This window comes from Eumetopias jubatus, unplaced genomic scaffold (assembly GCF_037043125.1).
Source record: "Eumetopias jubatus isolate StellerSeaLion01/CBP00866 unplaced genomic scaffold, mEumJub1_p1.0 scaffold_3, whole genome shotgun sequence".
NCBI classification, from domain to species: domain Eukaryota; kingdom Metazoa; phylum Chordata; class Mammalia; order Carnivora; family Otariidae; genus Eumetopias; species Eumetopias jubatus.
The window spans coordinates 72,702,055-72,725,242 of record NW_028274809.1 but is presented as its reverse complement, the minus strand read 5'-3'; the positions used below and the strand labels follow the sequence as shown (position 1 = coordinate 72,725,242).

General features: G+C 36.2%; 1 protein-coding gene across 2 annotated transcripts in view; it reads right to left on the bottom strand.

Annotated features, from left to right (window-relative positions):
• The window catches only part of CCDC148 (coiled-coil domain containing 148), a 165,152-nt gene that overhangs the window by 131,381 nt on the left and 10,583 nt on the right, over positions 1–23,188 (bottom strand). The window contains exons 4-8 of one of the 2 annotated variants that reach the window (XM_028113067.2): positions 19,171–19,253; positions 18,814–18,965; positions 17,295–17,390; positions 17,036–17,217; positions 1,838–1,976 (exon numbers count right to left, since the gene is read on the bottom strand). In XM_028113067.2, the coding sequence (XP_027968868.2) occupies positions 1,838–1,976; positions 17,036–17,217; positions 17,295–17,390; positions 18,814–18,965; positions 19,171–19,253 (652 nt within the window). Of the gene's footprint in view, positions 1–1,837; positions 1,977–17,035; positions 17,218–17,294; positions 17,391–18,813; positions 18,966–19,170; positions 19,254–23,188 lie in introns of those variants that run through there. The other variant, XM_088022148.1, reaches the window with a different exon arrangement.

Here is a 23,188-nt window from a genome sequence, read left to right as displayed (position 1 = left end):
TATTTTAACAATTACTTCAAGTGCTTCACTTAGATACATGCTAATAAACATAAATTGCTATCATAATCCCCAAAACTCAGTTTGTCCTTGGTTACTGAAATATTCAGTTGTTAGGATGTCTAAACTTGAAGGAATTACAGCAGTGATATTAGTTCTTCCCATCCTATTGTCCTGATGGACATGATATTCTCACATGGGTACTGGTAGTTCCTGTTGGCAGTGAATCCCAACCACAAGAGATCTCAGAGTCTTGAGGGGAAGAACAGGAATGGAGATTTCCTGAGTCATTTGAAAAATCTTTTCAGGTGATTCTGAAATGCTCCTTATATAAACTTGTGTCTCCTGAAATTGAGAGCCAGTGACCTACATAATTCTTTATCTTGCCAGTATAGACCACATCTCTGAATTTGATACCTTATTTAACCCCTAAGTGGTGTAAGAAAAGAATCTAGCAAGCAGGATAAGGTTGTCCTAAAATAATAGTCTAGGTATGGTTAATTAGGTACATGATGAAACAGGCTATGGATTCAATGAAACCAAATATCAGCTACTAAAATATGTTCTGGAAACTTCTGAGCTTTGTTCCCCAAAAGCCAAAAATATACTTAAAATCTGTCAAACACTAAGAAAGGAAGCATATGCCATGCAGAAATGCATACTAATCAACCCAATATAAGAAGTGAGTATAAAAATCTTTATCATGTTAATAGGTAAATACAAAAAATTACAAAATTAAAATTGATAGCTGGTCACAGAAACAAAGAGAATCAACAGGGAATAAAAAGAAAGATCTAATTTAATAAATTAAAACTTAAAAAATCTAGAGCACATTATTTATTATATAGCATGTTTTTTACATAACAGGTATCTGCTATAAAATAAAGATCAAAATTAAAACAAGTAATTGTTGGGTGGGGGACTGGGGGATAAGAGAGGATGGTCATACTAGATGTGTGACCTTTGCTTCAGTTTCTTTATCTGTAAAACAGAATAAAAATAGTACTCTTTCATCCACTGTTATGCGTGTTATAGGAGTTTACACATGATGGACATAAGGTAAATTCTATACACATGTCGGTATTGTTGGTTACTTGCTTAATTTAAAATAATTACAAAAATGCAGAGTATATGATGATATTTTATAGCCTGTCCCATTTAAAGTTAAGAGTTCACATGTGTTTGTCTACATATATGTTTTAAGGTGAGTCATTGTAAAGTTAATTGGTGACATGGTAACTTCTGTTTTCTTGTCTTTTTGGCCTTACGAACTAAAGAGTGAAACAATAGTTTCCCAGGTCCTTCTCAGGGAAATTTCAGTCATGACTCTGAGTTCTAATTTGGGGCATTTGTGTTTCAGACCCATCTAGGGGGATCAAGTGGAGTTGTTGTTGTGGGGATGATATAGGTAGGCACCAGCCCCCATGGCAAGTGCTGGCTTCCCCATGACTAGAAGGGCTGGGTGTGGCAGGCTCTGCAGATAGATGAACAGGCACCCCACTTGCAGGCAAGAGCTAGAGACTTTAGAACCTCTGAGGGCGGGCAGGTGAATGCCCAGACACCCAGAGGTCAAATACTGGCAGAGCAACCCAGGAAGTCACAGTAAAGATCTCTGGGGCAAGTAAGCATAGAAGAATAAATGTTGCTTGAGTGGTTCTCCACCTTCTTATGGACCATATGACTTGAAAAATTAGAGACTTTCAACTTATGATCCTATTATTTGCTAGAGTGTAGGAAAAAAATAATTTTTAGAGCACCATCCTAAAAATATAAATTTTGCCTAGTAATTATTGACCACTAAAGCAATTTAACGTGCTGTTATATAGGGTCCAGGACTCACCAAATCATGCCTGGATTTGTGAGGAAAATATCTTTGTAACATGTTCAGATACAGAGTTCTTCTGCCACAGAGATCTCCAGGATACTGATCCAAAACAGCCTGGTAAATCCAGTGGTCTTCTTCACTTAATTGGAAGTTTCTGGAAGCAATAAAAGTGTCACAACACATTGTTAAGCAATCAGGGAGTTTGAGGGAACTCAAACTGCTCAAGCTATTAGCAAATGGTACTGATTACATAAAATGAAGTCTGGGGTTGGTTTTTTAAAATACATTAGCCAAATTATATGTCTGCTATAGAAAAGGTTCTAAATTCTAATACAATGGGTTCTTTAATCCTTTATTGGTCTTGCCACGAGTTCCAGGCATAATTTCAAGAAGTTTGCCAAGTGACATAATATTTTTAAAATATTTATTCTATCTTCCCTATAAGAATATTTAAAAAATCACAACCAATGAGTGAAATAAACACTGGGAAAGAAATCATTAAGACATACAGACTAAAAAGGAATTTTTATTCCTGGAGGAAAACACAAATGTAGACAATTAAATGAACAATTACACAGAGGAAATTAAGGACTGAGGAAAGCACTTACTTAAGGTTTCACTTTAAAACAAGCCTAAAATTATCATTTACTTTACCCTCTCATCTTCTCGCTTTGTGGGATTTAGACTAGATAATGTTAGTAAGAAGATTATCAATGGCATTAAATTTCAGATCACTGAAGAAATCATTTGTAAATAGGAGCTCTCTTCAAGGCCCTACCTAATAACATGTCCACCCTGCTCCAAAATGTCTTTTTCATTTCAGGACACTCCTAGGCACTGGCCTAGTTTGTGTTCTATGTAAGATATTAGCAAAGCCCTATGCAGAGTGGAAAGGCTGCAATATCAGCTTGAACTCTAAACTGAATTAATGTCTCTTTATTATTCTGGGTTTATTTGCATATTGTTATTCTTGTTTAACAAATTGGAATAATCAAATACAGATGCAATCAGAGCGAATATTATTAGCAACAAGTATTTTTTTCATCCAAGATGGAGACTTGCTATTGTTTATTTCTACTATATCAATGATCTTTTACTTTAAAGTTAATTGTGCAAGTCAAAGAATTTTTCATAATATGTCTTCTATGCCCTTGAAAAATATTTGACAATTTAAAATAGAATAAAAGCCTCTCTAAATCAGTGATACTAATGGGAATTCCACTGTCCTCATACAAGTTCACCTAGTTTTTGTATAGCATTTCATTATTCTGGTAAGTAGCAAGAAAGAAAAAATTATCTTTCAAAGAAGATAATCTTCACTAACAGCTCTACAATGGGAAGAAAAAGAGGGTTGAAGGTGTTCTACCAGGAAGAAGCATACTCCACAGTTCTTCTGTATGACATAATAATCTATTGCAGAGAAATATTTGAGATTCATTCATTGAATACAATGAGTGTATTGCTTCTGTCTGAATCAGTTATGAATGTATAGACAGTCAAAGACTTCTGCCAACAAAGCATTTCATATAGGGGTATTAAGCCTGTGGAAACATTTGCCTGAGTGTACTTGTCATTAAAAACACCCTCAAGTCTTCATGTATAATACCTAAGGTCCTCTCTCGAACTCATTTTTGTTCACGATAACAAAAATGCATTTTAATAGCAGAGTTAGCCACTTAAATTCTCTATTACTACACCACAAGTAACAAAAAAGAATAGACCTGAGGTCCATGTCTTCATTTATGCTTTTAAACTATTTCTCTAATCAAAGGGACTTGAACATGGTTTGACTTTCCACCTTTATTTGATTACAAATGTGGATATATGTGGCCAGGTGTGTGCTGAGGAGGGGAAAGTAACAGAATTGAGGTCCAATAAATTGTCCATTTTTTTTAAGTTGCCATTCATCTATTCAGTGGATGCTGTTGGTACCATGCCAGATCTCCCTTATTAGCTAGAAGTCCCATCACCAAGATGCTGATAATACACAGATGCACCTCCCTTCTCTGGAGAATTGCCCCGGACCGAATGGGAACTGCCTCACCCAGGAGGCTTCTGTCCTACCCGTTTTTGAGGGCAGCTGCAACCAATGTTTGGCTGACATGGGGGAACAGAAGGCCAACCCACTTGCCTCATGATGGAACCAACTCTGCGATACCATTCATGCTCTAGAGTTTCACTGTGGGGGCAAACGGCAACCCATTTCCACTGAGATCACCTCCATGCAGAGCCATTTTCCCCTCCTCTTTCTTTCTTCCCTTAACATCCTTCTCCTGAGAGCGTTGCCCAACAAATCACTTGTTCTTACAATTCCTGTCTCAGCTTTGCTTCTACAGAAGCTGACCTAAGATAATCTCTAAACCATCTTACCCATAATTTTCAAAAATAGTTTTAATCCTTTGGTAAATGGAGTACTTCTAAGCTAATTGCTTTGATGATCTCTCATACTGAATGGTGGTGCAAGATTTCGGCTACACTCAAAGAGGAAGTGCAAATGGCAACATGTATAAAAATGCTTTTCAAATAAAAGCACACATTAAGCAGTGTACATTGCTATAAATAAATGTAGCAGCAGGAGAATTTGTGGCACTGAGTGCATTTTTACGTATTGTGTGAATGTATTAATTAGGTGCCATTATAGTGACAACATTAAAACCATTTAAACATATGAAATGATAATATTACATCAAAACTATTTCAAACCAAGAATGCCACAAACGATCACATCCATTTTGCTCTTCTTATTGACTTTAGAAACCTCACATTTCAACAGCTTTAGCCAATTACCACAATTATGCAAATTATAAGTCATTTTTCTAGTATACATAGAATAAAAACAAAAAAATACCTTAAAATAATACATAAATACAATATTATTATTTTAGAGTATTTATAGCAGTTTCTAGAGCCACAGGCTTAAATTTTGAGGCAAATATTCACATCAGCAATAGCAATGGCACAGTCATACATCTCCATTAGGATGCTCTTTGTGAGGGAGAAATCTCCCACCATCATATATATATATACTGAGTCTTCTGGATAGTAAAAATCTAAGAGGAATATTTAAACATAATAGCTTCTTCACAATAACAAAGTAGCTGTTTCCTACTTAGCCTCTAAAATAAAATCAAATTTAATGAATCTGCATTTCTAAATTCCAATCTGGACATTTATCTTTCCTAATCAAATATCTTTTCATTGTACAGAAAAACCTATGTAAAATAGCTAAGCTATATAAAATAACTAAGGTTAGCTTTTATTTTATTTTTTAATTTTTTAAAAGATTTTATTTATTTATTTGACAGAGAGATAGAGAGAGAGCACAAGCAGGGGGAGCGGCAGGAAGAGGGAGAGGGAGAAGCAGGCTCCCTGCTGAGCAGGGAGCCCGACGGGCTTGATCCCAAGACCCTGGGATCATGACCTGAGCCAAAGGCAGTCGCTTAACAAACTGAGCCACCTAGGCACCCCTAAGGTTAACTTTTACCTTCCAAAGTTCCTGCTTAATTTAATTGCTTTGCTGGTGATTCCAATGACAGAAGTAGCTAAATTATACAGCTATTGAAAACTCTTCTGATCACGTACCTACTTTCTGAATTTGAAAAGTGACTCCATAATTTTAAAAAATTTAAAGAAGGCTTTAAAATTATCCTAAACTTTTGCAATTTTTAAATTATCTTTAGAGAAAAAAAAATCTTTGGCAGGTCTGTGCAATTTCTATTCTTTTTGTCCATCCAAATTTTCTAATTTAAAATGTTTCATAATTTTCATCTTTATAATAGCACACAAAGATTTTACAGTTTCCAAGTTTCTTGGGCACTTCTAACACTTCAGGAAATTCCAGACTACAGAAGTGTGAGATACCTACCATTCAGTCTCCACCTACCATCCCCACCCCATAATGAAGTCGCATGATATTTTATCATGATATCCCAGGATGAGACAAAATAGGTAATTCAGAAAAGGAGGACAACAGCTGTGAGAATCTAACTACACCAAGGCTGATTGTCTCCCTAATTCTACTTGTTTGAATCATTCCAAAAATCCTAAACTGACTCACAATTAACTTAGCCACCAATTTTCTTCTTAGTCATGCTTAAGTCACTTCCTTCAGGTTCTGGCTCCATAACCTCAACATACATTTGTGGTGGGGGAGAGGCAGAGAGGCAGGCAACTGTGGCAAACAAGGTACCTAAGTGTGACAAGTACTTTAGCAGCAGAGACAAGTCTATGAAACTAAACGTTGTGTTCACAAATGGCTGAAAGTTGTTTTATAATTTTCTCAGAGTGAAGGGAATTTTCCAGCAAAAAGGTCGTAGCTCCTGAAGTTGCCTGATACATCTAACAGCTAGCTCGAGATTGGCAACTGGCCATAGTGAATCTGGCCTAAAGAAAAACTCTTTTAACTCTTCTACTGTAACAGTGGCAGGAGACACCTGGTGCTTCTCTCCACTAAAAGCAGGATTGCAATGAACCACTGGTGGATTAATATGAATAAAAGATAGCTCTGATGTAATCGGCTTGTTTGGCTGCATTAGGTCTGAACCTCTAGGAAATACAACTTGACTCTACTTTTTAATGTGATCTTTCCAAATCAGACCCAAACACTGAATCTAATCAGCCTGGTTCCTGAAACTGTCTCCCCACCCAACTACCACCCCACCCCACTCCCATTACCCAAATATAAATCTATCTTTGATTTTTCAGCCTGGTTTACAGGGGGCTTCCTAGCCTTAGACTTATTTCTGACCAACAGAATCTTCTCCTTGGATTTTGTTTGGGTAAGTACATTGTCTTTCCACGAGATCCATTCTCACTTAGCAGTTCTCACCTCCAGGTTCCCTAGGCTCTGCCCAGTCTGCCTACTTAGGTGGGAGCTGATGGCTAGAATAAGGTAGGCTCTCAGAAGTATGGCCATTGCTTTTCAGCCTTTTGGCTAAGATCAAGTATAGAAGTATGGCCAAAATCCACTGAATTAAAGAATCAACAACAAAACTGCCTGTAGGAAAAAGCCAGAACTTGCATCAGCATCCAAAGCCACAGAGAGGTAACAAGAAAGTGAAAATATGGTAGGGTTCTAAAATTGATGACCCCAGAATTTCTTATAGAATGGTTTAGAGGCATGAATCTGGCCAGAAAAGGAGGTTAAGTGATTTATCTGGAAGCTGCAATTGCTGTTGACATAGAAAGTACACTGTTTTTTCTTAGGTTTTTTTGAGGAGGAGGAGTTGTCATAGAAAGCTTGATTTTTTACTCAGAATGTGTATTTTTTAGAAGTGGAGTAGCTGGGATAATGGCAAGACTCCTAAACCATCCTTTGTCCCTACCTCCATCTATACAGTTTTAAGAGGCAATATAATTCCTAGTGGAAGTTTTGAAATCATATGATCAAGATAAAACAGCCTGTTAAAAGTAAAACATAATGGCTCAACCACTCCATGTGCTAGGTTTTAAATAATTATATTCATCATAAGAAGTGTAAGGAAAAGGTAATCGTAACAAACATTGCCCCTACTCCTGCTTCTGCCCATCAGAATTCTAATTTTATTCAAGATCTACCTTCCTTCATAGGGCCTCCACTCCAGGGAAGGTGAGCACCATTCCCAGCCCTGAGAGAGGATCTTGATTGATTTTAAGCCCTTTACAAACATCCATTCACAAGCTTCCTGTTCTTCTGGCCAGTGTTTGGAATAAGCACAGACAAAAGACTCAATTCTGGCCAATGAAATGTGAGAAGTCTTCTAAGGCAAAGGTTTCCTAGCTTACAAGGAAGAAAAGGTTCTTTTCTGCCCCAGAGTTTTATGGTGGGAACTGCTGTAGGAAGTCATCTACCTTGCAGGAAGGCAGGGCAAGAGAATGCAGAAAACCAGACTTCACTGTGCTTAGATTTCTCTACTTCTGCACTTTATAGGAAATAAGAAAAGAAATCACCTATTGTTCAAGTGACATTGACTTGGGTTGGGATTCTCTTACTTACAGCCTAAGATAGCATATTTGATAGCTAACTGGAGGAAAGAAAAATAACTTTTTAAAATATGGCATCCTAATATTGCTTTGGAAGGAAAGTGCTATGAAGGATGTAGAGATTACAGAGATGCAGATAAAATGTGTCCAGAGACCACCATCTACACTAAGATTCCTCAGATGATTGGCAACTGACAAGTGTTCAACATCAAGGGCCATTTTTAAGACAAAGACCCAGAACTAAGCAAAACCAGCTCAAACTCAAATGTATAGAATCAATAAAGACAAGATCATCTACAAACACACTGTATGCTCTATTTTTTTAAATCCTACTGAGCCAGAACTTGCCTCCATGTACCATTTTATTTTTCATTTTGGAGAAACAAGAACATTTTTAAGTGCAATAAAGTTAAAGTGAATAAAGTTACTTATATAGACATTATGATTCAGTTTTCCAGGTTCAAAAACAAGAATAATAAAACTGGCCTACTTCTTTGGAATGGCATGAGGAAAAATTTAATTAACCATTGAGGGCTTTTGAGATTTTATTTTTTTTAATATTTTATTTATTTATTTGAAAGAGAGAGAGCAAGCGAGAGAGAGCATAAGCAGGATGAAGGGCAGAGGGAGAAGCAGACTCCCTGCTGAGCAGGGAGCCTGATGTGGGACTCCATCCCAAGACTCTGGGATCATGACCCAAGCGGAAGGCAGACGCCTAATGACTGAGCCACTCAGGCACCCGAAATTTTATTTGTTTTATGTATGTATGTATGTATGTATGTATGTATGTATGTATGTATTTATAAAGTATGCTCCACATCCAAAGTGGGGCTTGAACTCACAATCCTAAGATCAACAGTCTCATGCTCAAGAGCCAGGCAGGTGCCTCAGGCTTTTGAAATTTTAAATGCCACATAAAAATGCTATAATATCACCTCAAATCAACTATCAATAGTCATTAAGAAATTATAAGAGTGGATTAGAAGACTGATGGTTCTCTTTCTCAGCTTATTATTTTTTAGACATTATCAATATTCAACTTTATGTTCTTGTATAGGCACTAATATGGCAGATAGACATAAGCCTGAGCATGGTGATTATAATTTCTTACATTACTGGTTCTCCATAGTCTCAGTTCTAATGATATGGTTTCCTCAAAAGATTGGACCTCAAGGTTCAAGGAGTAGGAAAACCTTGTTATGAGCAATTGATTTGATATATAAAATAGGCATTATAATTCCTCTCTTGTCAAATTTGGCAACCCTGTCCATAGTAATTTTAATCTTGTCTTTGCTTACAGGTACACATATTTTATTATTTTAATAATAAACTCTATCCTGTATTATCCAGGTTAAAAATAACATATGTCAGTTGTCCTGGACACAAATCTGTCAAGCTGCTATGTTTCCATTTTCTCCAATCTGATTTACTCAAGATTAATTTGATTTCACACCCAGCAAAGAACAGAAACCTCTCATAAATGACTCTTACTCCTTCATCCTATAACACCTAGATTTTTCAGTCTCCAAAAGCATTAAAAAATGTAGCTTCAAACACCTCTACACTGTGTAGTTTCTAGCTGAAACAATTATATCAAGAAGGCAGGTGTGGACTGCAGTGATACTAACAATAAGATGGTTGAACTTAGAAACTTATAGCCACTATTTTTAGATATATCTTCACAGATACATTTAAATAAACATAACATCCAAGCAAGTATACAAGCTGAATTATTAATCAAGCAAGGCAAACTCTAAGACTAGCTTTTAGGGTATCCTACAGAAAATACATCCATTTTTCTCCCTTGATAAAATGCATCCCACTATAGCCAAAAGAACTTAAAATACACTATTCCCACAACAAACACAAAGTAGGTTGAACAACTGTTAAATATGGCTTTTAGTTCAAGACTCATAAAGTAATTAAGTATTTTCAATGATGTATCTATTTTAAGAGAAAATTATTAAATATGTAAGACAAAAAATAAATCATAGTCTACAACTATGACCTCTCTCTAACAAATATAAATTGCAAAGTCAGGTTGGACAAACCATGTTGGAATATGTCCAGAGAAAATGAGAGTTGTAGTAACCCAGGGGTGTTGCTCAAGTGGATCATGTAACCAACATGACTAAGTGAACGTGCCAGTGTTTGAATAACCATGTTCCTAATTCTGAGCACTTCTCACCTTACTAACCACCCTTGACATACAACCAGCCCAGAACAGCAATGTAGAACCTGAGACTGGACATCCCCAGGCACTGAAATTTTCCAAAATTTCTGAGACTATATCCTCAGAAAAGAATCCCACCTGGTAATTAAGGCCCCAGTGTTTTAACTTGTAACTTCACCAAGTAAGCAAATATCAGTTATTCTGTTCCTTTCCCTCTCTATCTTCTATCTTGTATTCATCAAACAATATCCTCACATGTAAATATTTGTTTATTAAAAATATTTTAAAGAAAATTACATGAGGCCACTCACTGTTTCTTGAGTGCTGGTTTCTGATGCTGGCTTTTATCTTTTTCATCTTTTTGCCAATTCTGTTGGCAAAACTTTCACATAAAGGCAGTGACAGAGCTATGCTATGTAAATAAGTATTGAAAAAGAGAGAGAAAGAGAGTATGAACAAGACACTGGTGATATTCACACATGATTGCAAAATCCAGTGAAATCCAAAAGATGAACCAAACAATGGAAAGTCTGTTGGTCGGCGTATAAAGTGTTTCTGCTTTTCTGGAGAGCAATGTATCCATACTCTCAAAAGCGTTAGAATTTTCCAATCCCTTTGATTCAGCAAGTCCATTTCTAGAAATTTGTGTTAAGGGAATAATCATGGTTCAAAATATAGCAACAGAGTTGTTTGCTCCAAGGTTTTTAAACAAATACCAAAATGTGTACTAAATGATTGTCCAAAACTAGGAATGGGTTGAATTTACCTGGTACAACTACATATTGTAATTTCATGTGTATAATAAAAAATCTGTTGTAAAGCAATATTTAATACAGTGACCTAAGACCTAGGTTAGGAAACATTGATTGGAAAAATGAATAATACTGGATTTGATTCATAAACAGAAAAAACAATGAGTTTGTGTAAAGTATGTTTTCATTTTTATAAACAACATACATATAACTTAAATATATAAAATGTTACCAGAGAATATCTCTTGGTGTTGGGAACTTAAGACTAATTTTTACTTCCTTCTCTTTGCTTGTCTTGATTTTTTTTTAAATTTTCTGTAATAAATGTAACCATTTCTGTATTAAGAGAAAAAAATATATATAAGGAAACATATATAAGGCTACTAAATAGTTATCTTGAAAGTTACTAGTAAGTAACTTTCAAGTAACAAGTAAATTGAAATACTTTAGTTGAAAAAACGTGAAACTACAGGCCTTGGCAATGTACACACAGAGGGACAAAACTGTTATAATCATTGTAGATTTTAAATAGTATTCAGATTCTGATCTTATAAAATAATAGGATAATAATTATGAATCAATATTTAAAATTTAATATGCCTATCAAACAATGAAGTAGAAATTACTCATTATCTCTATAGCTCTATAGCTTTTGCTGCATATTGGCTTCAGATCTGACATAGCTAAATGGAGCATCAGACAATTATGCCTCATCTATATGATTAATTCATACAAATGTTAGGAAATTAAAGCCACAATCTCATCTGAGTCTAAAACAAGCAATTAAACTTGTCTTCATGTTACTAATGAAATACAGCCTAAATAGAATCTAAATAGCTTCACACATACTGAATAAAGAAATAGGTTCAACTGCAGTCAGATTTAAAGAAAAAAATATGTTAGGGTAAAAGACAACATCCTTTAAAGCCGTGCTGTCCAAGAAGGTAGCCACAAGCCACATGTGGCTATTCAGAATATAACATGTGGCTAGTCCCAATTATGGTATGCTGCAAATGTAATATGCAGACCAGATTTCAAAGACTTTATACGAAAAAAGACTTTATATTGTTCACTTTCCACTTAGCTACAGTTTTTTCATCTGTAAAGTCATTTTTTAAATGGGCTGTATTGAGGATTAAAATGGCATGTACCTGTCATGTCATATAATGGGTACTCATTAAATATCAATAGTATCCCCTTCACTCTTAGATTTTAAAAGTTTGTGATTTTGCTTTACAAATAGAAAAAAGCATGTATGCCAAACTTATAATTTTACCTCTTGGGGATAACTACTGTTATTGTTTGGATAAACTTCCAGTCTTTTTTCTGCAGCTTTATAAACGTAACACTTTGAGGGAAAAGAAAAAAAAAAAAAGAGAATCCACTACTTTGTGGCCTAATTTCTAATTGCATAACAACTTATTGCAATTATTTGTATCATTAAAAATTGTTTAATATAATTATTAATAACAGTGTGGTATTCTATTATGTTGATATATCATAATTGATGAAGGTAATCTTCAAGTTGTTGGCTATTTCATCATTTTGAGGATTTTGCTATCACTAAAGAAAGGAAAAAAATGTTGAATATCCTTGAAGCCAACTATTTATTTCACTTCTATGATTATTTCCTTTACGATTATTTCTAAACAATGATTACTCACATTTATAAAGATTTTTGATGACATAGTGCCAGATTGCCTTCCAAAAGAATTTATGTACCATTCATGTATAAAAATGCCCATTTCTTCCATATTTCAACCTTGGATAATTTTTTTATATTTTACCATTGTATAGGTAAAAATCTGAGCATTTAAAAAAATTTTTTATTGCTTTGATGAGTAGAGAGGTTTTCATAAATTTCTTTATCATTTGTATTTGGAATTACTACCCAGAGTTCCATGGACTTCCACTCTGATATCTATTCACTTCTCAGTACCTGCCCCATATACTGTGCATCCCCACCTGTTACTGTAATAGATGAACTATCTGGTTGTTCCTCTCCTTGTGTACCAAACCCCAACACTGGATTATTCTCATCAGCATCAAACATAGTAATATTTCCCCCCATTTTAAGCAAAACAAAAGACAAATCAACAACATGAAACTCTGACCGTACTTTTTTGCTCTCCTTTACATAGAACTTCTCAGAAAAGTTGTCTATACTCATTGTCTTGAATCCTCTTCTCCCACTCACTTAAATCCAACCCACTTAGGCGTTTGTTCCCACTTTTTCAATGAAAGTGGTTACCAATGACTCAACAGTTGTTTATCATCTAGAGCAAATCTTCAATTATCAGTCATATTTTATTTGACTTAGCAGCATTTATTCAGTGATCATCCTTCCTCAGCTCACACTGCTGACCACTCCCTCTCCACCTGCCTTCTTGGACACACAGTTTCTTGGTTTTCTTCACATCTCATAGACCTTTTCTCAGCATCCAGTGTTGGTACCCCTCTCTTTGCTGATGATTTAATGCCAGCAGATCCTAGGGATCTTTGTTCTCTCCTTTGTCTCTTCACTCGCTATTTTGGTGATCACACCTGATTTCATGGCAATGACTCACAAATATGAATCTCCAGCTCAGATCTCTCTCCTGGACTCCACATTCATATTTCTGACTGCCTTCACAAAACCTGTACTTGGATACCTGACAGCATCTCAAACTCAGTATGTCCAAACCTGAACACCTGGTCTTCCACAAAGTCCAACCCTACTATTTTTACAGTCTTCCCCATCTCAGTTGATGGTAACTCCATCTTTCCAGTTGCTCAACCCAAAAACTTTGGATTATTCTTTTGTTGCTCTTTTTCACACATCTTATGAACTCTGTCAGCAGATGTTGTTGGCTCTACCTTTAAAATATGTTCAAAAGCTGGCTATTTCATACCATCCCCACTTCCTGATCCAGGCCACCATTATCTCCCACCTGCGTTACTTTTTTTTTTTTAATCTTTATTTATTTGACAGAGTGAGAGACGGCTAGAGAGGGAACACAAACAGCGGAGTGGGAGCGGGAGAAGCAGGCTCCCCACTGAACAGGGAGCCCAATGCGGGGCTTGATCCCCTTGAACCTGGGATCATGACCTGAGCCGAAGGCAGATGCTTAACAACTGAGCCACCCAGGCGCCCCCCACCTGGGTTACTTAAATAACCTCCTAAGTGTTCAATCTTTTCTTGCCCCTCTCTATCTCCATCTTAAACACAGCAACTCCCAAAGTGATCCTGCTAAAACCCAAGTTAGTTCTTGTTACTTCACACTGCTCTCATACTTCTGCTTCCAATAGCTTCCTATGTCACTCAGGGTAAAATCTAGTTGCTGTACCTTGGGGAAATGAGGTTACTGACTGGTACACACCCCTAACACCAGAGCCTACCTTTGGATATGGGGATAGAGTCATTCCAACCCAAACCAGTGAGCTGCGACAAAATAGAAGGAATTAAAATAAATGTAGGGATTAACCATGGTCAACTGCCTTTAGCCCAATGAAAATTTTATAATTTAAAAATGTCCCCCAGATATTTCAACCTTCTTATGTCACAGCACTACACATCTGTTTAAAACAAGCATCCACTCGCTTGTATAGGTGTGTATATATATGTACACAATCTATATGATTCTCACAAGGCCTAATAACTAGAACCAAAACGGGAAATTGCCATATCAAAATAGTGGCAGGTACTGGCAAACTCTAAGTCCAATGAGTATTATAGCTAAACATATAATTCATTGTGTGAATCAGAACAGTACATTTATATGACTTACTGCCCACCAGCCACAGATTGCTGATGCCAACGACCTCCATATTTATTGAAAATAGCCCATTTACTCTCTTTTTCCTCAAAGAGACTACTCCTGAAAACTCAATTCACTTTTATTGATGCTTCATCATTCAGTGCCAGCATATTTATAAAATCATCTCTTCGGTTGATGTTTGCATATAGTTTTTATTTGGGCAGGATACATGTGTATATGTTGCTTCCCCTAAACATTCTAAGCCTTCTAAAAGGCAAGGCCATATTCTAGTCTAGTCTGTCTGTTTACCCCCCTACCAAGGAGCTCAGCAGAAACCACTATATGTTAAGGATTACCCAATAAATATTCATCTAGTAAAACATATCAGTAATTATATAAAATTTATTTTGGATAATTACATGTGGCAAGCAGACTCTTAAGCTAGAATTTATGAACCTATATTCCTCCAAAGTGGATTCCTATTGCTCCTATAACATGCCTTGCCCCTCTCACCTTCAATGTTTTCACCTTTAATTCAAATCAACTAAACAATCATTTATTTGAAAGCTGCTATGTGCCAGGATGTGCTAGGTGCTAAGGATATTAGTAAATATTGCTAATAAATTATTTTGTCTTCAAGGGGTTTACAGTCTAATCATTTAATATCCCTTCTTAGAATGTCCTCCCTACCTCCTTTCTGCCTTATTCTAATCCTACTCAATCTTTAAACTCCATAGTAAACTTCACCTCATCCACTAGGCTTTCCTAAGCTATTTTTCCCTCAGTGTGCCTTCCCAATGCAGAAATCTTAGCATGTGATAAATGTTCATCTTATTCTCTACCTAAATCTCAGTATTGGCAATGGAACTGTGAATCTCAACTTTTTCTGAGTGGTACAGCCTTGTACAAAGGAAGAGCAGAAACTGAGTTCTCATGAAAAGGAAAGTAGGAAAATGGGCTGTGAAGGATAGGTCTTAGTGGAAAGGATCCACTATAGGCTGCTAAGGCAAACTCTTCCATGTTTAGGAGCTACTAACCTAGAAAGACCACAATCTCAACCAGATTTCCTAGGGGGACAAGATACATCTGAGAGGAAAGGTAATAAATAGGGCAGTCAACATGCTTTAAAAGGAAGGAGTCAAATTTACCTTCTTCATAGCCACAAGCAGCCTGATTATAATGCATCCCCTAGAAAAACAAAAGAACAAAAACAGAAACCCCTCTCCTTACTTGATGAGCTCTAAAATCTCTTTAACAAGGTTGGGATGGGGAAGGGAGAGAGGATGTTTATTTTACGATTAGAGACTTCACCTAAGGGCATGGTTGAGTTAACATTTCATTGTGATTGAGTCTCAATTAAAGTGTAATTAATTAATCAATCAGCACATATAAATGATATATTATTAATTTTCCCCCCAGCTTTATTGCAAGATGGGATGGAAAAAAGGAAGGCAAAGAAGTGGGGAGAGAAGGGGCTCTTAGAAGACCAAAAAGTGTATGCCTAGGAGGAACACATGACCATCCCCATAGAGATGTAAGAAAAAGCAATGGGTCAGGAAAGATTCAAACTTCACCTAGGATTGCCTCTCCAAGTATGTGAAGACAAGTAGAAGCTGTAACCAGAGTTGGATCAAGAAGCTATTAAAGCAAAGAACTCTACTTGGTAGGATTTAAGGTTTTCCTTGTTGTTACTTATTTCTTAACACTAGTAATTTCATATAAAGGAGCTTCATCTATAGGCAATTCGTTAAGAAATGTAAGAAATTTAGTAAAAAGCTTACTTTAATTTACTATAAATGTGTCCCTTCAATAGTTTTCCTTTTTTTCAAAATACATATTCTTTGAAGAAAATTTTCAGGTCAATATAATAGAGTAAAAGGCCTATTTTCCTATAAAATATTCCTCAGAAACTTCATGTGCAAAACACACATGAGGTTAGCTAATGATCTAACCTACGGTGGCATTTCTGGCTTTGTTCATTAACCTAATTTTAATACAGAATTTATACTACAGAAGATGACCCTGCCAAAACTGAATTTTAAATCCCCTAATATTGTATTTGTCATTCAGAAGAGGATTTGTCATTCTCAGGATACATCTAATAGTCCATTTTCTAAAAAAAATTTAACATGTTTTTAAAAATTTATAAAACATACTTTGTGTTTACTGTAGGACAAATCAGTGGATTACAAGCAACATAATTCCATGGGTACATTTTCCATTGCCATCAATTATTATTAGTACTGATTTATAAATTTCCACTGAAGAAGAGCTTCACACCTTAAAATCAAATTTCATAGTTACTGAAAGTTCACGCTTGAAAACTGTTTCTTAATTATGCAGTAAAGAGCTCAGTGAGGGGTTATTTTCATCACATTTCAACCTTGTAAAAATCTTTAAAGTCATTGTTCAGGAAAATGATTTTGGAGGAAAGAGAACCCTCATTCAACAAATAGTCAATCTAAACATTTATTGATTGACTATGTTCCAACCACATAGTAACTATGAAAACAATAAATGAAATTAAAATAATAAATATTAAAACGTAGTGGCAAAAACCTACATAATTCAAGTAGTTTTATCTTATCACCTGGATATGTCTTCTAACTGCAGATCAAAGTCTTGAAGTTTTTTTTTATATTTCTCTGTAAAGTTACAGAACTCATGAAGAATTGAAGATTTCAAATCAGGGTATGGGCATTCCAAAGTTTCTAATTCCATGGGCAGTTCACTAAGCAGTTTACTTCTTTCTTCTGAAGAATAATCTAGTATCTGAAAAAAAAATATGATGGTTTTATTTAACATAAATGACAAATTGGTAAACAAATTACTATACACCTCACACTTACCTTCATACTCCAGTCTGAAAGATAATTTTCTATTTTCTGTTGCTCCAGACTAAGTCTTTCAAAGATAGCAGTCAATTGTTTCTTCACGAAGTCAATCTAGAGGATACAGATAAGAGAAGGTTTCTTTGAGGACCTGTGGAAAAGGGTTCAAGACATGCCATAGCCAAGCAGTGCTTATCAGAGGGGGCTTCCAGAACATATCCTAAAAATGGGCCTAGGAAGTACAGTGGGGTCATAGCAACTCTGCACCCTCATTTGGATTTTGTTTGTGTTAAGGCAGAGAACTTACCAGATTGTCTCTGGTTCAATCACCCCTTCTTTGCATTGCCTCCAATCCCCAGCTGGGCATGGGGTTAATTTTTTAAGATTTTATTTATTTATTTATTTATTTACTTACTTACTTACTTGCTTACTTACTTACTTACTTATTTATTTGTCAGAGAGAGAGAGAGAGAGAGAGCATAAACATGACCCGAGGCAAAGGCAGACGCTTAACCAACTGAGCCACCCAGGCGCCCCTTATCTATTTTTTTATTAGTTTATTGACTACCTCCCCTGACTAGAGCATAAGCTCCACAGTCATAATGGCATTAGATGTATGCTTTTAGGTGATTTTTCTTACTATTTTTCAGTTATTCTGTAATATTGTTATATTGGTTTCATAAATAATATATTTTCTAAAAGGCATTAAAAATCCCATACCCAGGGATGCCTGGGGGGCTCAGTCGGTTAAGTGTCTGCCTTCGGCTCAGTTCATGGGATTGAGTCCTGCATTGGGCTCCTTGCTCGGTGGGAAGTCTGCTTCTCCCTCTCCCTCTGCTCCTCCCTGCCCCACTCATGCTCTCTCTCTCTCAAATAAATAAGGAAAATCTTTAAAAGAAAAGACAATTATCAAGAGGAGGTAAGTGACATAAAAACAGGGTAACGTAATAGAGAATGACTGTAGCTTCTTTCGTGTGGATGATCAGGGAGAGGCCTCTCAGGGGAGAGGACACTTAAGCTAAGACCTAAGTGGCAAAAAGTGCCATCAGTGGCACAGAGAAAACAGGTGATGCAAAGGCCTTGAGATGAGAAGCAGTCTGGCACATATAAGGAATAGATGGGAGGCCAGTCTCAGTGTGACAAGCTCTAGGAGAAAGGGGGAGTGTCAGGCAAGAGATGAGGTTTAAGAAGAGAGACAGCAGGATGTATAGGAAGGAATTATGGGCCAGCAAGAGCCTTGAGGGGATCTACCAGGGTGATGACTTGATCTCCCTGCACCGAAGGCAGAATCCCAAAATGTGCTGTGAAGAGTGGCAAGAATGAGTGCAGGGAGACTAGTCATGAGGCCATTGTAACTTTTCAGGAGAGAAATAAGCATGCTTGGACAGATTCAGGGATATTTTTAAGATACTGAAGAGACAGAATTTGCTATACTTCTATTTAAATACAAGGCACACATTTGTTTTTTATGTCAAACTGTTCTAGTTGGAACAAAAATGAAATATTACATTATTAGAAGTAAAGGTAATATACTGACCTCTTCCAGTACTTTCACTGAGTTAAGCACAATATGTGAGTATGAATACTGTGAAATGTGATGCTGTCTGTATTTTAGATCTGCTCTCAACTGCTGAATAGGATTTATCACATTTTTAAGATACGTGTACCATTGTTCTGATAACTCTTGTTCTATAGAGAAACAAAATTAGATCCAGGTAATACATTATTATTTTAAGTTTCTTCAAGAACAGGTCTTAGAGGGCAGATTTTGCTTTGGATTCCTTCAGAAAAAAACAAGCAGTTAATAGTAAGAGAACTTAAAGTGAGTGGCCCACTTTTATCTTCAAAACAAAACTCCCCTTTAAATATAGGATCAAAAAAGAAAACAACTCACCAAAATTTGTAAGGTCAGAAAGACATTCATTTCCAATGTTCTCTTCACTGAGAAAGGATTTAATTTCAGATTCCATTTTACATCTGAAATAGACATTATCTCCATCAATCTTTTTAAATAATTGTGAACATATATAGATTTAAAAAACTAGTAGAAATTTAATCTAATGTGGTCCCATTCAGCTGTTCATTTATTCAGACCATACACTAAATTCCTAACGTGGGTTGGACACTTGCCAGACACTGAGATAGAAAGAAGCATAAGTGAACACTCCAGGCAGATGTAACAGCATGAGCAAAGGCAAACACATGACACATCCTAGCACTGCTTTGTGTAGAAAGAGCTTAGGACAGTAGGAAGCCACTGAGGGTAATTAAGCCGACCTCACCTGCCAAGCAGATCTGTGTTTCACAAAGATGCAAGGCAGCAAAGTGGAGGATGGGCTGAAAGGAGAGGTGGTCAATAAAACAGAAAATGAAGATGGAGGGGATCAGGTAAACCTGGACCAACAAGGAGGTTATTTCAAAAGTTAAGAGATGATGAGGTCCTGAAATAGGGAAATGGGAGTACAAGTATGTTTTATTTTTATACATTAATAAAAGTAATATATCTTAATGACTTTTTATCATATTATTTAGATATAGTCATTTTTAGAATAAAACCATAACCAGCTCTAAATGGACATCCAAAAACATTGTAGCCTATCCCTTGCTTATGGCAGATTTAATGAAATCATAGAAAAGAGTTTTGATTTATCATGATTGCTAAAATATAATATTAGAAATGGTATAAAATAAGAAAATAGCATCAATTACAATCCTTTAATACAATGATTATTTTTATTTTTGCATATGTTTCTAGTCCTTGTCTACATGCATATATATTTTAAATAACTATAATTATGGCATATTTACCATTTTATATTGGGGTTTTTCAATAACATTTTAAGATACTTCTAATAATTCTCACAATTACCATTTATTTTAATGGCCACATCATATTCTATTTTATATAAGTGCCACCATATAAGCCAACTCACTTACGTGGGACAGAGGTTTTATTCGTATCTATAAAGGAGTGCTATTGTAGATGACACTTCACTGTCTACTTTTTTAATATAGTTTTTGCCAGAAATATATTTGAAACTATTACATGGAGGAGGGGTACATAATAGTGGAATAAAACCAGAATTTATTTCATGGTGGATTTGTTTAAACAAAAACATAGCACTTATCAATTGTCCAGCTCAGTTCCTTTAAATTTTCAGCATCCAGAAAACCATAGTAAAATATACAAGCCAACAGGAGAACTGTTCATACAGGAGACCAACCTGCTACTTGTATGTTATAATTCTAGTAAGTTCCATCCTGTTTTCCTAGATTCACAACCTAACCCATCTGCCAAGACCAGGCCTTTTCTCTGATTGTCCTAATTGCCCAACAAAATCCAAAAGCATTTTTTTATGCCCTCAAGAACTACGAGACTCTGAAACTAGCTTGTAAGTATAAGCTAACATTTCCTTAATTGTGTTCTATAAAACAATAATGTCAACGAGAAGCTGGGGTTGGGGGGAATGGGAAATAGTAAACTAAACAAAATCAGGTATGTTTCTATGGTATAGGATTTCTCGAAAACTTGATTATGCTAAAGTGCATTGAGATTATCCAAAAAGGGTAGGAAATATATTTTCTAATTTATAGGAATATGAAATTCATTACTCTCAATGGAGTATCTTGAAGAATATTTCTGTTTTGTAGAATATGATATAGGAAATATAAAAATTGTGGCTGGGGGGCTCCTGGGTGGCTCAGTCGATTAAGCATCTGACTCTTTAGGCTCAGGTAATAATCTCAAGGTTGTGGGATCGAGTCCTGCATAGGGCTCGATGCTCAGCGTGGAATCTGCTTAAGACTCTCTCCTCCTCTACCTCTGTCCCTCCCCTCCCCACTAAAATCAATCAATCAATCAATCAATCTTTTAAAAAAATTCTAGTGGACTCGAGAGCATTAACAATGGAACTCTGGAGAATAGAACCCTACCCTGTTCATCACTGACATGCTAGACCAGGTCCCGGGTGTTCTCCAAGTTGGAACTCTGCAGCACGTACAACATCTTCCCCATCTTAAGAGTGAACAAATGTAAGGCGGCTTTCCATGCCCAAATTTGCCAATTTAAGTACCTCCTAATGCTATTTGGCCTATCCTCTGTTACCAGTGAATGTGATGGTACTACAAAAAAGTCTCCTGAGTTTTTGTGTGACCATTTGCTAGTTGATATGTTAATCTACTTTCTAGATCTGCCTCGTCGCAATGCAATCGCCCGCAAGGTAAGCCAACCTGGTGATGGGTGTTATTGAACTCTCAGGAGTCTACTGCCATATAGGTCCTCATCCTTCCAGGATGGTGCCAAAGTTCTCGATGTAGAATCAGTCTCCTCAGAACATCAAACATCGCCAGATCTTCCTGAGATTTCTAGAGTAACCACTTAGTTACCACTTTGGGTAGAGCAAACAAAACATGGGGTACAAGAATGGTAGAGGCAGAAGCCATAAGCAAACAATAAGCAAAGGGACATGGATCATGAAAGGCAGAGCAAGAAAGTATGTTAAAGTTCCATTAATGGAACTAACAGCCAGGAGACCTGCAGAAAATTAGGGTACCAGAGCAGGCTGAAGGTCAAAGCTCTGTCCCTTCCATAGGGAAGGAACTCAGCAGGTCAGATAGCTTGGTTCCTTACATTCAGCTATTTGATCCACTTCTCACTTGAAAGAGTCTGTCCCAAGCAAGCATACCACAGAGACAGAGCAGGGAGTCCCACAACCAATGGCCAGGGAAGGCACTCAGGAGCCAGGCTTAGAGTTCTTTGAGGCTCTGAGTTGCACAGTGTGAATACTGGTGTCAATTTTATCTTTAAAGATGCATTTATAGACATTTAATTGTTGTTGTTAAAACCCCATGATATCCTCTGTAAAAAGGAGATATTTTCAAAATAATGTTTTAAAACTAAAACTATAAAAAAATAAAAATAAATAAAAATAAAACTGTGAGCAAGAGACTACATGTATTTCTAACAGAGATTTGGTTATAAGACATCCCTTGTAGGAATTATCATACAAGTAGTAAAGTGTACAAATAAACCCTTCAAATTTTATGATTCAACAATTCTGATTAAAATAAAAATTGTAATTCTTTATCACATGGTCGATATAAATAACTCCCTCCTTAATCTCTAAACCAGTCATTGTGGAACAAGGGAGCAAGTGCCCCTGAGAGAGTATATCAAGGTCTCCGAGGGTATAGTTTGAGAAAGCATATTAAATACTAAATGTAATTTTATAAGTTTAATATGAAATTTTATAAATTTAAATATTATATATTTTAAATATTATATTTAAGTATTATATATCTGGAAATTTTATGTGTCTACTTTCCTGAGGACAGATTTCAAAGAATTAAAGTTTGGCAAAAAAAATTTTTTTTCTAGCAAGATTAGACCAATTAGAGCCTCGGGTGATATGAATGGAACCCTGTGGGGGAAATAAGCTTCTGAACTCCAAGTTCATGGAGCACAGGAGTTAAAGGCAAGTGCTCCAATGCCATCTTCACATAAACTAGCTGATTTACCTTCCGTGAATAACTTTGATCCTCTGAAACTCAAGATTGTCGCCTGTAAAGTGGGGAGAGCAATGACACCTAGTCTGTAGGGTTGTCATAAGGACTTAATGAAATAAAGCATATAAATTATTTGCCATATTACCTGCCACATACTAAATAACCCCACAAAAGTTCAATGTCATTGTAGTCCCCTACCTTCTGTAGGCCTGAGATTCTCAAATGGACTCTCTTATGGTAAGGCATAAAAATACTTTATTTTTAATCTTTTATTAGGTTTTTATTTTTTTTTAAGATTTTATTTATTTATTTGACACAGAGAGAGACAGCGAGAGAGGGAACACAAGCAGGGGGAGTGGGAAAGGGAGAAGCAGGCTTCCCGCCGAGCAGGGAGCCCAACGTGGGGC